The sequence below is a fragment of the Varanus komodoensis genome, unplaced genomic scaffold (genome assembly GCF_004798865.1).
Source record: "Varanus komodoensis strain SLA01 unplaced genomic scaffold, ASM479886v1 scaffold13_1, whole genome shotgun sequence".
In the NCBI taxonomy this organism is placed as follows: Eukaryota; Metazoa; Chordata; class Lepidosauria; order Squamata; family Varanidae; genus Varanus; species Varanus komodoensis.
Window position 1 is genome coordinate 12025030 of NW_025335408.1, and position 15189 is coordinate 12040218.

The following is a 15189-nucleotide window of genomic DNA, read 5'->3' on the forward strand; positions in this document are numbered from 1 at the left end:
TGGACTTTCAGCATAACCTACTTCACATAACCTACTGCTCTCATTGTGAGGAGAAAATGAAGCCATGGAAGCAGCCTTGGCTTCCTTACAAGAGGAAAAAAGTTGGGATTGAAATGTCATGTGATGAGAACAGCAATGTTACTTTCAGATGCTGGATCTGAACTGGAAGAAGAGATGGGGTCAGAATACTCGGCTGAATTTCCAAGGTCAATGAGATGTGAGATAAGCCTAGTGGCTGGTGAGAACCAGATTGCCCCTGGTTTGAGAGAAGACTCTGGAAAGGGGGAGGAGGCAGAGGGGGAGGCAGGTAATCAACTCAATGGTTCAATGCTAGACCAAGCAAGCAGATCAATTAACTAACATAGTCAATTAAATAACATCAAACATTGTTGCAGACTGGCCCACAAACAGTGTACATCTTCATGAGGATGATGCCAACTCTGTGTGATGGGAAAGGGAGAAGGGAAATTCAGTTTAGAATCAACTTGTGCCTTGGGCAGAACCAACATGTACAGTTAGATGCTCCTTAACTTGACATCTGCCTCTTGTTAATGACCTTTATATTACTCATATTGTATCCTGGTTGGCCAGCTTTAATGCAACAAAAGACTGTGGTTAGAGGCCTCTGTCTTGATCTTCTGGTAAGGGAACAGGAGAGATACCTGGGCAGATATGCTCTCCTTTCCATGCACCCCCCATCTGCTCTTGAGGGGTGTCCTCTAATCCTTAGGAGCAGATATGGAAGGAAATGGGGGAGCTGCACTGGGGAAGGAGAAGTCTGCTCCTCTTCTAATACTTTTTTGTTGGTGGCATGACACCTTTGGCCCCTGGATGATGACTTTATACATGGCCTATGTATGGTAAGACAAATAAAAAGTTAAAGAAGTGAAACTATCCCCACCCCTGCCCAAATGTTTGGCTAAGTTGTATGGTGACTTAATAGAATTCAACCTGTACAATCACAGCTCTAATTGTTCAGGATTTTATAATCAGATAGCAATATTTGTTTGATAGGCCTTTTAACATAAAGGATGAAGAAATTATTTGCTCTTTAATGCTTTGGTAGAGATGACCTGAGACTTCACTAAATGACTTTGAAAAGACTTTCTTGTGGGCTAGGACAAGCACAAGATTTGTGTCTGTAAGCATATAATAGAACAGAAGCTGAAAAAAAAGGTGTCATATGGCTCCCCTCCCCCATATGGTCAGTTTTTAATGTCTTTTGTATCTTTCCTATCTGAAGATTTGTTTGGTAATACAGTTGTACTGGAATGAGAAGAAGACAGAGCTGGGCAAAATCCAGCTCTCTGTATTGCTGACTTGTACCATTCAACAGGGCATCCACCATCAGCAGCAGCTTTACTAGCTGACATCCCTCGTGCACTGCCTGGCCACATATCGACCTAGCTAATCTCTCACCTACACCTACTGATGAACTTCTAGGGTTTGTGGAAACCAACACAATGCCCCCAGGTGTACTAGCAAAACTTTTAAAGGTTCCCTGACTGCTGGCAGAGAAAATCAGAGAGGCCCACAATGTTGTTGGAGATTCTGGATGTAATATGTCTAAGTCAATCACTTCTGGTGGATTGTCAGATCATGAAACCAGCTTTTAGATAAATCAAGTTCAGTCCAAAAGGCAACCTCTTTGAACATTTTCATCAAAATGGCTAACACTGTGTTAGGTATAGGGCATGTTTCAAGTTTCCCTACACAGAAAAAATGTTTTCAAAGTGTACTCAAATACTCCTATTGCAGAAGAACGTGGGCTTATTTAGAGGAATGAGCCAATTCAGAATCATCTGAACAATTCTTTCACAGTGAAAACATAAAGGTCATCAATCTTGTCACTTGTAGAGAAAAGCAAGATCCAAGGCCAATGAAAAGCAAGTACCCTCCTCCTGCAAAGAAACTGACTGAGTGTATACTCAGTTCCTGCAAGAGTAGTTGTAAGTCAACATTTGTTTTCCTATATAATTGCATAATAATGTGTAGTTTAAAATTGTATGGCATTTCCTCCCCCAATGTTTTTCTGCTGTGGTGTATTTTAGATTGTGTTTTAATGGATTGTTGTAAGCTGCCCAGAATGCTTTGGCTATTGGGCAGTATAGAAATTAAACAAAACAAAACAAATAAATGGACAGAGATGGACTTTCAGTACTTTACTCCAAATGCCCGCAAAGGATTTATGCAATGCATTTTGGATAATCTGACAGAATCTCTCTCACCAAGAAGGTCTTTGGTACTGTCCTTGAGGTATGATGGCAGTGTAGACTGAACCAGAACTGAGGCAGGGCCACTGAATCTGCAGCAAATGAATACATGGTTTATCCTACTTGGTCTCAGATGAAGTATCTGCCATCATAGGTCAGAAGTTGGGTTTGTGTCTTCTAATCCAAAATTAGGGATAGTGATCAAGAGGTTCTGTTGTAGCTCTATAGCTTAGTATATTTGAACATGTTCTAGCAGCCTGTAGGGTTGAAAGATGTTTCCAAATATCATGGCTCTGAGCCAGAGAAGATCAAGACATTACAGAGGCCAACAACTGCTACCTCCTTGCATACCTTCTACATTCAGCCCAAGTGCCTTGGAATTCCCTAGTCCTTTTTGTGAAGAAATTTGTGGAGAAGGCAGCATGTGGATTTCTTGCATTCCTCCTTGATGAAGGTAAGTCTTTGCCTCTGTCTTTATGCTCTTCAGTAGGTATCAAAAAAAGCAGCAAGGAGAGAGGGTCACCAGTCTCAATATAGAAAAGCTGTAGGTGATGATTAATACAGAGCTATTGGTGCAGAAAAAATATTTGCTTGCTGGCTGGGTCAAGGCTTGCAACAATGAAGCTGTTTCACACCCAAATGGAACAGTGGAGCAGAAAGGAATTCAACTGGTGACAAAGCAAAAGAAGAAATGCAAGGAGAGCTACCGCTATGTATATGTCAGGATAGATGTTAGCTCTGCCTATTATGGAGTAGTTGACTCTCTTCTTGAGTTCCTGAATTAATGCTTTGAGGTTGATGCTACTCTGTTGCTGATTTTGAAGACTTTTGCCACCTTAAAACCTTCGCTAAAACTGGAAGCAGTTCATAAAGTGCTAGGTAAAACTTTGAGCTGACAGAAATATTGACAACAACCCTGATGTTCATAAGATGACTTTGACCCATTTGGTCAATTTTCTTGTATTATCCAAAGAATTAAAAAAATGTGTCTAAATCTTACAGTGCTGATGTTGAACACCTCATCAATGTGTGTCCCAAGGAAGCTCATAACTAGTTGAGTCAGAAAATGAGAATTTCTACATCTGTCACAAGTCACTCTCACTGAATGGCATCCTAGGGCCAAACAACAGTACAGAACCAAAGATACAGCTAAAGCAAGAGAGCAGATGGGTTTAATGGATCTTTCAGAGGGGCTCTCAATGAACCTGTCCAGTCCCAAATGTTAATAATTAGGCAACCTTAAAAACAAAACCAACAAAAAATGAGATATGCTGATGTCAGAGAAGTGTGAGAGAAGATATGGCACATGACAGAATTATATACTTGTCTTGTTCGGAATTGTACTGCTATATGCCGCTGTTGAATATCTACTTGTTGATATACACATCAATTAATAAATGCTTTTGACTAGTCATATAGTTAGTCCCAATGATGTAGGGTTGGTATAAGGTTATGAAGATTAAAAAGAAACATCTTAATGTTCTATCTCTTTATATGATTTTCTTACCTATTTCTTTAAACCACCCCCTCCTCTGTTCCTTATTAAAGTGCATATTCTCACCAGCACAAAAACTTAGTTTCCATGGCACATTTTTTTCCAATTACACAAAATGTGTCCAACTGCACATTAGAATAAACCCTGACACGTTGTAATTCACAGAACAAACATTTTTGAAGATAATTAAGTAATCAGCACACAGCAATGAAAGCTGTGGCTACACAAAGGAATAACATGCTATTGACAGAGCAAATAGGCAAAAAATTGTTATTGGATACCTATGACTCTGAGAATAAAATCCTCTAAGGTGTAAAGCTTTGTGTGTGTGTGTGTGCACATGTGCATGTTTAAACACTTACAATACCACAACTGTCTATGGAAATCATGCACAATTTGTGTTGCTGCTGATGCAATCCTTTGCTCTGGTGATTGCTTGGCAAGAAAGATTCTTGACATTGAAACATATGACAGCATATGATTGCTGTTAATCTCATCTTGTTCTGCACAAATGAAGACATCAATCATGTCGTACAGGCAAGGGTGGATTTAATAATCTTGGGGACACTGCCCCTTCCAGCAAATGAAACATTCTGAAGTACTCCCATGTTAAGTATAACAATCCATGACTGAGGAAAGACAATTGCTGGTTTAGCTTGGTATTAAAATATTTGAAGTGTTCAGAATGCTTTGTGATCACCCAGCCTCTACTACAAACAGCAAACCACCTTGAACCAAACCAACTAACCTTGATGCACATTTCCTAACTAGCTACCACCTGTTCCACCTTTACAACATTAATTGAGAGTTAGTGTCATGCTTCTGCTTTGTTTCACAGGGGAAACAGTGTTCCACTGTTTTCTTCTTGCTATTTCTTTGGCCTTTTAGACTATGAAACACTGGATCATGGTGGTGCCATCTCTTTTCAGAGGTCCCAGGGAACTGTGATGGCTGGTTGCTCACTAACTATCATCCCAACAGGATATATTGCTCCCAGTTTCAACTCTGGTTAAGCTCAACCCCTTCTTAGTCCAAACTCTTCTTCTCAGCAGAGAAGGACAAGTCTCTCTTCTATCCTTGACATAATAATCATTGCTATCTTATTTTATGAGAGCCCTACTTAAACCTTTTAGAGGCTCTAGGTGGCTCCCATGTCACAGTTTGGTCCTTCATCATGTATTAGCCTAGAACACAATGGCACAATAAAATACCATTAAGTCCAGACTTAGCTTAACACTGCTGGATCCCATTTAGATCCTCCCTCTCCCATGCCCAAGATCACCATTTTATGTGATAGGATCTAGGAACTATGGAATGCTAAGAATATTCATTTTGACCATATTATGCCATTGTGACCAAGAGTAATATTCCTGTTTTTGCATCCACATGTAACAGTAAGCCATACCATGCAGTAACCTTATATCTCATCTTGAACCTAGGATAAGAAAGGCATTTTGCTTCCATGCTTCTCCAGCTTCCCTCCAGATGGTGGCTGGCTATCCCATCAGCCCAGGATCAATCCCAGTGTGCACTGCTCCCTCACCTGCCTCTTCCTCATTGGCCCACATGAACCCTGGATGTGGCCTCAGCCAGCTGCCTTTTTGTGTTTTTGTTTTTCTAGTGCTTTGTGAAGCAACTGCCTATTCACAACAGTATCACTGTTGCTGTTGAGTAGCACTACAGGAACATTTTCCTGGGCTGCCACACTCAGTGCCAATGTACAAGCATCTCTACCCACACATCCACCTCTCCCTCCACTTGCACATGCTGCCGTGGGGCTACCTCCCCACTGCAGCCAGCGATGTGGAGGGCATCAGTGCTCACCCACACTAAGGAGGGTGGCAGTGTGTCCTCCTGGGCAGGGTTTCCTGAGGATGCCTGTGTGGGCATCTTTCTGGCAGGCTGCTAGGACAGTGTTTATCCTGCAGCTGGAAAGGGGAAGGGGACCACGGAGCTTGCTGAGAGTCCTGAAGGTTGATGAGGACAAGATGGGAGCAGAGTACAGGGTGGGAGGCAGAGCAGGAGATAAGGTCTTTTCAGAGTGATTGTCCTGATGGAGATGTCTGAACACAGCCCGTGTTGTGTAAGGCAGCCTTCACCAGAGGAGACTGCTGGCTCCCTGAGTGGCACAAACACTCTGCCATTTCTCAGTGCTGCTCCAGGAAAGTTCAGTGAGTGACCAGAATGGAAGGCCAAGTATGGTTGTCTCCACAGTCATGACCCGATGTCCCACCGGCAATAAGATTCCAAAGCTGCAGCTGCACATTAGGAAGGCAGTGGGCAGACACAAGAAAAAAGAAGAGTGAGGCAGCCAATCAGGGCATGTTAGGCTCTGGCATGGCAGTTGCTAGGCAGAACAAGAAAGCAAACTCTATGGTGGAAACATGGAAACCATGTGGAAACATTGCAACTGGGTTCAGACTGCAGAACAAGCCATGGTGAAGTACAGAAGCCTTACAACAGGCTGTTGTTGCTCTGTGTAGTTTCATTCACCATGAATGCTGGGTTCAGACATAATGACAAGCCATGCCTTCGTGGTTTCCACGGTGACTTGTCATTACATGTGAACCGGCCCACTGTTTTTCATCCATTTATTTATTTATTTATTTATGAATTAAAACATTTCTATGCCGCCCCATTCGCCAAAGCCTCGGGGCGGCTCACAACATCCATGCACCCAACTACTTATTACTGAGCTTTTATGGAACTCCAACCCAATACAAATGCTCTTTTGCAGTTTCGCCTGATATAACTGCTCACATTCCTGATGATTCTAAGGCTAATTTAGAATTAATACATAGGATTTATTAACTGCAGAAGCGTGTGAAGAGAAAAAAATGTATTTCAGCAATAGTTCCTATCCTAACTAATTATGTGATCTTCCCCAATACATTGTACCAACTCCCTCCAACTTCTAGTGTGTTTTCCTTAGATGATTCCAAGAATAATTCATCATGCTTTTCATGTCTAGCCAAGCTATCCTCTGTGTTAGCATCTCAAGGGACCAATCAAAGTGAACACTGAATACTACACACAGCATTTTGCTCTCTTAATACCTCCTCAACCTTAATGCGCAATGCCCCAAATGGACCATTAAAGAGATGGACTAGCAAAAACAACTAAAAACAAAGTAATTATGTTCCTCAGACTGTGTAGTGATAGATAAGAATGCACATTTACTGTTTATGTAACCACACACAGAAAAATCCACTTCTTGCAAAAATGTCAGCAGGTTTATGTATGCACACATGCACATGAATTTATTTATTGAAAGTATGTGTACATTGTCTATCAGGACAAGCAAAGTAGCCTATCTGAATTAATAAGCAGAGATATTATGCTTTTGAACTTTTTAGAGTAAATCCATTTGCAGTGCTTTCTGTCCCCCCAGTGGTCTTCATTTTCCCAATTGCTTCTGACATATTTTGCTATATATACCTAACAAAGTTATTTCCCATTCTTTTGCCTTCCCTCATCTTGGCTTTACTGCTTCCTTGAATTTTCCAATGCCCCAGTCTGCAAAACTTTGCTCTATAGTTAGACTATCTTAGCCCATTTCAGTTACTTAAAAAGTTAAAATGAACATGCATGGGGAGAAGGTGATCTAGCCCTTTATCTCTCCCCCAAGGTATTCATTGCTCAGTATTTGTGCATACCTGTCTGAAGAGGAAACCCATCTGTACTTGTGCCATCTCCAAATGACTGATATATCACCGTGTTGGGGGGGGGCATATATAAAAGAAGAGCCTTCTCTTTTAGACAGAGATTCACGAGTGGAAGATAACAAACATGATGCGAGGACATGTAAGGCTAGAGTGCTTTGTCCTCATCCATGTCAATTTTAAACCTTGTTGGAATGACTGAATAGGGTTCTTGACTTGTGTGTGTGTGTGTGTGTAATCTCCCTCTCCTCCATCCCTCTCTCTTGTGTGTGTGTGAATATTATATAACCTTGCAGGCAAAGGTTAATATGGCAACCCTGCCACTTCCAGGTTTAGAAGCTGATAGGTGAGGTAGTTGAATTTTACTTCAACATATGTGAAGAAAAATTGTCTTCCACCACACTGGAAAAGCAGTTGAGTAACTTAAGGGGAACAGGTCTTGTGACTCAACATGCCAATTATTCAATGCCATTCCCTGTCATTAAGTATTTGCCAGGTGACAAGATTACCTCATTTTGCCTAATGGTGGGGCCAGTGCTGAGGATGTAAGATTCATGCCATATTCTATCTCTAAATAAAGATCAGAAAAATAAGGAAGTGTACAAAGGTGTGAAAAAAATCTCATCAGGCCAATATTTCAGGAAGTTAGAATAATCATAATTACATCTGCTTGTCAAGCACATGTAATCTGGAATATTATGTTGCTCCTTAGGAACAATTCCTACCTATTACTTGCAAGCAATTTAAATAAATGCATGTGTCAGTATTTATTGAGAAATAGAAAAAATAAGCATTATTCCAAAGGAAATCCAGTAAGAACAATATCTATAGCTGATTAATTTGCAAGCAACAAAAACCAAAGCTATCAGTATTTAATCTCATCTAGTAAATGTCTTAGGGTCAAAGAAGATTACATTCATGGAGTTAGCAGATGCACAAGAGAACTTCTGTATGATGGAAATAGAGGGAATGCTAGAACACAGTTCACAAAGAGAACTGAAACCAACAATTACATGTTGCTTGTATATCTTCCACAAAATTTGATTTAGTTGAAGGTTTAAAAGAAGAGTAATTATTTAAAAAAATATTCTTCAAATGTGCCTAAGAAAATGGGAGATTTCAACAAGTTGCTTCAGCCCCACTGATTCTTTTCTGCCCCACCAATTGTGCAATGCAAGCAGACCCCACTGCTTATGCAATGGCAATTTAGCTCTTCTGGGGCAACTTGCTTCTGGCAGACAGGTAGGGCTTACCTACGAGAACTCTGCCAACTTGCCTCCTTCTGGAATCAACTGGTTCCGTTACTTTTGGGGCTTCCTCTAGACAGCACTAAATCTCCCTGCATGTGGTGGGCCCTGCTTGTGCAGAAGAATGAACATGAACCACTTGTGGGAGAGAATCAGAAGGGCAGAAGGGAACTGGCACAGGCATAAACACCCCTCTGGATTCTGCCATAGTCCTGTTTGTTGCAGGCTTATACTGGCTATACTTTACAAACTCCCTAATATTTTATCCTGCTACAATGTATAATACGTAATTCTGAAGCTGTTCATTTAAAGGACACAAAGCCACTCTCACTCAGTTAAAAAAATAAAGGAAACTCAAGCAGACACAATTTAATTAAGTAGGAACAGAACTCTATTAATATGGGAAGCATCCTATTAAAAGACAGACTATACAAGTCTCATAAAATAAAGCAGCCAACTGCTGCTGCTATTTTCAAAATTCTTTGGCACATGCAATGGGTTAGTAATAACATGCCAAAAACACAAAGAGCTATTGACGTTTAAAAAAAGACATAGTCAAGTACGATAATTTAAAGTGTTTCCACACTGCTTATTAACTAAATAGGAGTAATTATGTAATTAAGGGTGATGACTGCTAAGTATACCACAACAAACCTTTGCCTAGTTAATGTTAAGCACCATCCTACTGAGATTTTATACATCAAAAAGCACAACCCAATGGCATTCCATGCTTGGCTTTCAACCAAAAAGCTGTAATTTCCAACCAAATGATCACAAACACCATGCAGTCCAAATACAGCTGTACATGACACCAGCAAGGCCGTGCAGAGCTGACACACACACACACACACACACATTCAACATTTAAAGATCAGTCGAGAATACACACGTGGAATCATATAAAGAAGCCATCCAGGTTGGTGTAGAAAAGCTAGGTATCTGTGGAAGATTAAGAGGCAAACTTGGAACTTTTGGAAGAGCTACATTGGGAAGACTGTTGGTGATGGTCCTGTGAAGAAATAAACAATGTAGGGGTACAGTAAAAAGTAGATTTTTAATAGCAAAGTTGAGGACTACTGCAAACCAAATTGGGACTAAAGAGGATACAGATACTACAGCAGTTGGTTTAGGTCTTCCAGGAACACTTACTTGACAGGTTGCCATGACTCTTGCTCAAGACCTCTGTGAAGGGACTGGGCAATGGATGATTCCATGAGATCAATGTAGCGGATGACCAAGGGAACAAAAACCTCCTGCAAGTGCTTGTGAAACTTTCCATTGCACAAAAGTGCTTGAAAAACAAAAAGAAAAACAAAAACACAAACACAAATAGTTTGCAATTACTTCCCTAGCTTAAAAAAAAGCACTACAGGCTTACAAAGAAAGAGGTTTAAATTATTTCATCGCTATGTTCTGACACAGGCTACTTATATTTTCCTAATAACCCTTGTGCTGAGATGGCTGCTTGTGCTACTGTGAAGACACCATAATAGTAATCTCATACTCATGTTGTGTGATGTTGGCCAGATGCAGTCGTTGATAATCACCCACCAAAATATACTTCAACCAGCACACTTACCTACTTAGTGTAACAAGGTTTACAGACTGACATACTAGTGCTTTTAACATGCACTAGATATGGGATTCTAGCAGTAAGGATAAGATACGATCTAGACATTGCTTTGAAGATGATTTTCATACACATGTGGGCACATGGCTTGATTCATCTGGATGGGGCTGAACATAGGATCAAAGTGCCAGGCACACACTGGCATTGTTGCTGTATATGCTTAAGTATTTCTGTTACAAATGGATGTAAGACTTCCTCATACACACTTATTTGGGAATAAACCTCACTGATATCAATGAAAATTGCATGGAAAATTTGCAGCATTGCACTAAAAATACATTTTCTGATTTGGAACTATCCACTACAGTCCTAAACCTAGTTATTTTTGTTTATATCTATAGATTTTGACAGAATTAAGCAAATGTACTTTGGGAGTAGGACTGCAGGTATATACCTTGTATTGCTCTTACTTTGATATTAGGGTAACATAGAGGGATATGGTACGAAACAAAAACACATTTACACACTACGACTATTTATATAATGAAAAAATTAAACCAGGATTAAGGAACCTATGACTTTTCAAATGTTACACAATAATGTGTATGACCACTAGCCATTCTAACTGGGGCTGATATGAGTTAGAGTCCAATGACATATGTGGGGTGAAAGATTCCTACACCTGAAAGTGGCCACCTAACCTTAGAGACAGCATGTAGATTGTCTGGTCTGCAGGAAGCTATGGTGAGGGGGTGGGCAGGGATTCCTCATACAGACAACCAACCTTCCACAAGACCTGCTTCCTTTCCCAGTAGATAAATGTTCTTATTCCTGAACAGCTGCTGATTGGAGATAAGACCTTTCCCCCGCCAGGAGGGGGTTAGCCTGCAGCAGTGCAGTCCTGCATACAACTGAGGATTTTTCTGCTTGCTTCTGAGTAGACATGAAGCTTGGTATTTGGAATTCTCTTTGGAAAGGCTACTATGTGATTTAATATACTGCATTTCTGATTAGATTTAAAACATTTGGTTACACCCACTGTCTTTTTCCAGTTTGCCTTTTCCTGCCACCCACAGATGGTATGACTCCCCCTCAACCATTCCCAAACTGAAATGGACTGAAAATGTCTCCTCATCCCTGATGAGCAAACAAGTTTTGTAAACCATGGTTTAAATTGACTTGTTTCAGTGAACCACAGTTAAGAACAACCAGTTTGTCCTGGTTTGGATAAAATGCTTAATGTGGGTAGTTAAAAATGGAAGGAAATATTTCCAGTGTCCTCCTTGTGGTTGGGCTGAAAGGAGATGGGGCGGCACACTAGTCACTAAGCTCATTAAGACCAAATACAGTCACTGCCTTCATTTTTCAAGTAAGACTCAACAAAGCAAGGTGACAGAGAACAGGAAAAATACCTCCATTTTATTTAATCATTTGCAAATCTTAAATGTATACTCTACTCAACACTTGATGAAATTGGCTGTGCCAATGTCTACTCCTTCTGCCTTAGTTTCAACCTTAAAATACTCAAGGCTCAAAATATATTTTATATTTATTTAAATTGTATTTTGATATATTATTGCTCAAATATTGTATGAAACAAATACAGATTGAAGAGTGAAAGCAGGATGCCCATGACAATTTCCTAAGGCAGATAATGAATAAAAAAAATCTGAAGAATAGTGTGGTTCATTCTAAGAGGTGCATTCCAAGAGCCTGTATAATCAGTGACAATGGCAATTTTGTTATCTTACAAGGTACTATGGAGGGCTATAAGCACAAATGACTTAAACACCACCGCTGGTGCTGGCGTTGCTTATGCAGTCAGCCATTCCCTGGCCAAAAAGGGGACAAGAAGTGGGAGAGAAAGGAAGCTATCAAGGACACAATAATGGCAATATTCAGTAGCAGAGTGAAGCAGGATGATCCAGCAGAAGTACTGCAATTATTACAACCTAGTTTGAGGCACATTTAGTCAGAAATGATTTCCACTGTGTTCACTGAGACTTACTTTCTTGAATTATTAGTTACTGAATAAAGTCTGCATGAAAACAATGTGGTCCAGTTATAAAGAAAGAGCAAGAACCAGCTGCCACAAACCTAATACAGGTGTCTCAATGCTATCAACAAAGAAAAGTCTCCCAAAGCACCTGCACTCTGGCCACACCGTCTGTTGTTCTTATATAAGCCTTGAGTGCCAGCAACTCTTCATAGTTTTTCCTGCTACAACATGACATTACGTACCTTCACTTTAGTACTGTCTAATTCTTGACTTCACAGCTTCTTTGGACCTTCAGCATCGCTCAAGCAATATATGCCTGACAAAGACTTGCTGCTCCCTCTTGCATTCCTCCTACTTCAGTTTGCTTTTTTGAGTTTGATTAGCTGGATTATGGTTCAGCCCTTTTAAGATGCAGCTCTTACGATCACATGAACTTTCCTGCATTGATCTAACAATACATTTCCCTGTGTTTGTTTATGTCATTTGAGAACCTAAAGCCTTAGCAAAGGTTCATGTTAGCAAAGGTTCAAGCGTATGACCTGAGGATTACTTGAACAAATGATAACTGGTGTTATTCTTGGTAACACATTTAATAATGATACTTTACATCTTTTCAAATTTTAAAAACAGGATCTTTTGAAAAAGTCTGTGTTCTTGCTAGACTATAGTAAGTATCCTTGTGATTGTTTACTGGCATTACACATGCCTTAAACTAGAAGTTACTAGAACATGAAATTATGAAAAAGCCATACCTGAAGTGTGAATTCAAGTCAGGTTCAACAGAACTTGGCAAGATAAATCAGTGATCTGGCTCAGATCACTGGTGCACACAACAAGGCTGCCTCACTGTAGGTCATCACCTTTCCTTACGAGGGCCTCAAAAGTATGAATCAAGGCAAACTGGAACTCATAAAGCAAGGAATGGAAAGAATGAACATCTCAGTACTTCATGTGAGTGAACTAGAGTGGGCTGGAGTGGGACATTTCCATCAGACAAACATAAAGTGTTTTACTCTGGAAATGACAAACTCAGAAGAAATGGAGTGGTTCTAAGTACAGGCAGTAAGAAGCTATAATGCAAAATCCGACCAAATAAAATCATGAGATGATATGGGCAGTTCCAACAGAAATGGATGTTCCTCACCACTTGATTCTCCTGATGCATAACCTGTCTCATGGACAAGAAGTTAGGACAGAACGTGGAGAATCAGAATGGTTTCCCAAAAGTCATGTCCACAGAAGAATTACAGAATTTTACTGTTGACAATAATGAGGTGGAAATTATGAAGGATTTCATATCCCTCAGCTCAGTCATCAATTCAAAGGGAGACTGCAGCCCAGAAATCTGAAGAAGACTGAGACTTGGAAGGGCACCAATGAAGGAATTAGAGATCATCAAGTGTAAAGATATTTTACTGGAGACCTTGGACTGCAGGGCGATCAAACCGGTCCATCCTAGAGGAGATCAACCCTGACTGCTCTTTAGAAGGCCAGATACTGAAGATGAAACTCAAATACTTTGGCCACCTAATGAGAAGGAAGGACTCCCTGGAGAAGATCCTAATGCTGGGAACAACAGATGGCAAAAGAAGAAGGGGATGGCAGAGGCTGAGGTGGCTGGATGGAGTCACTGAAACAGTCGGCGTGAGCTTGAGTGGACTCCGGGGGATGGTGGAGGACAGGAAGGCTTGGAGGAATGTTGTCCATGGGGTTGCGGTGGGTCAGACATGACTTTGTGACTTTGTGACTGACAACAACAACAACAACAAAAGGTCAAGCTCATCTAAACAATTTCATTCCCAGTCACAATCTATGAGAGTGAAATATGGAGAGTGAAGAAAGCTGACTGGAAGAAAATTGATGTGTTCAAAACATGGTGCTGGAGGAGAGCTTTGAGAATACCCTGGACTGATAGAAAAGCAAACAAGGTCCTAGATCAAAACTTTCCCTAGGGCAAAGACCTGAGCTTTCCCTAGAGCAAAATGATAAAACTGAGTCTGTCATATGTCAGAAATATGAGAAAGCAAGACTCACTAGGGAAGACAATCATGTTAGGGGAAACTGAAGGCAGAAGATCAAATATACAATGAATTGAATCCTTAAAAGAAGCTATAGCCTTGAACTTGGAAGAATTGAGTGGAGCTGTCATTCAGGGCACTTTGGACAGCATTCATTCATAGAGTCACTGAAAGTTGGAGACAACTTGCCAGCACATAGGAACAACATGGCAGGATTCAAGAAGAAGGGGAAATCAACAAGTTTCCCATAGTACCCTTCTGCGTAGTGCATCTACAAATTATTTACATTCAAGCCAGCTATGATTACCCTGCAGACAACACATATGTGGGGGGAATAGATTTGGCCTTTCACTCTTTTGCTTTGCCTCAGCCAGGGGTTTAGCTAGTCTTGTTTCTGGTCGTTGATGTAGGCAGGCAGGTGAGACCGGTAAGAAGAAAAAAACCCCAAAAACGTAGCAAATATTGTAAGGATGCCTGAGCTTTTTGAACAGTTTGCTGAAGTGCCCGGTTGTAACCCCTACTCAGAGGAATTTGCCTTAATCAAGTCTCATGGGCAAGCCAGCAGGTGCTGCAGTTAAGATGCTTCAGTAAGGGAATAAAAGGTGAGACACTGAAGTACCCCTTACATAAGCACAGCTGCTGAATTAAAATATAAAAAGCAGAGGGCATAAGCATTTTTAGCTCATGCCTTCCTTACACATACATATTTTCCACCAAGTTGGAGCATTGGAGTGGAGGATCATCTTCCATCATGAAAGCTCAGCAGCTGGCATTTTTCTACTGCTCAGGATGTGGGCATCATAACACATTAAACTGAAGATTTCAAAGATCCTATTTACATTAATAGGATGTGGGCAGGATAGAGGTGCCAAATGACCAGATTTTTACTTTAGAATAGCGAGATAAAAGTCACTCAGTCCTGTTTAATAAGAAATCCACAATGTGCTTTAATTGCTGCTCACTGAGAAATTCCAACTTCCTCTTT

At 40.6% G+C, this 15189-nt stretch overlaps 1 protein-coding gene across 2 annotated transcripts in view; it reads right to left on the bottom strand.

Annotated features, from left to right (window-relative positions):
• Window positions 1-15189, bottom strand: part of CADPS2 (calcium dependent secretion activator 2) — a 357625-nt gene that overhangs the window by 71817 nt on the left and 270619 nt on the right. Inside the window, exons 19-20 of one of the 2 annotated variants that reach the window (XM_044422995.1) lie at window positions 9767-9908; window positions 9507-9626 (exon numbers count right to left, since the gene is read on the bottom strand). In XM_044422995.1, coding sequence (XP_044278930.1) covers window positions 9507-9626; window positions 9767-9908 — 262 coding nt within the window. The remainder of the gene's footprint in view (window positions 1-9506; window positions 9627-9766; window positions 9909-15189) is intronic. The other variant, XM_044422997.1, reaches the window with a different exon arrangement.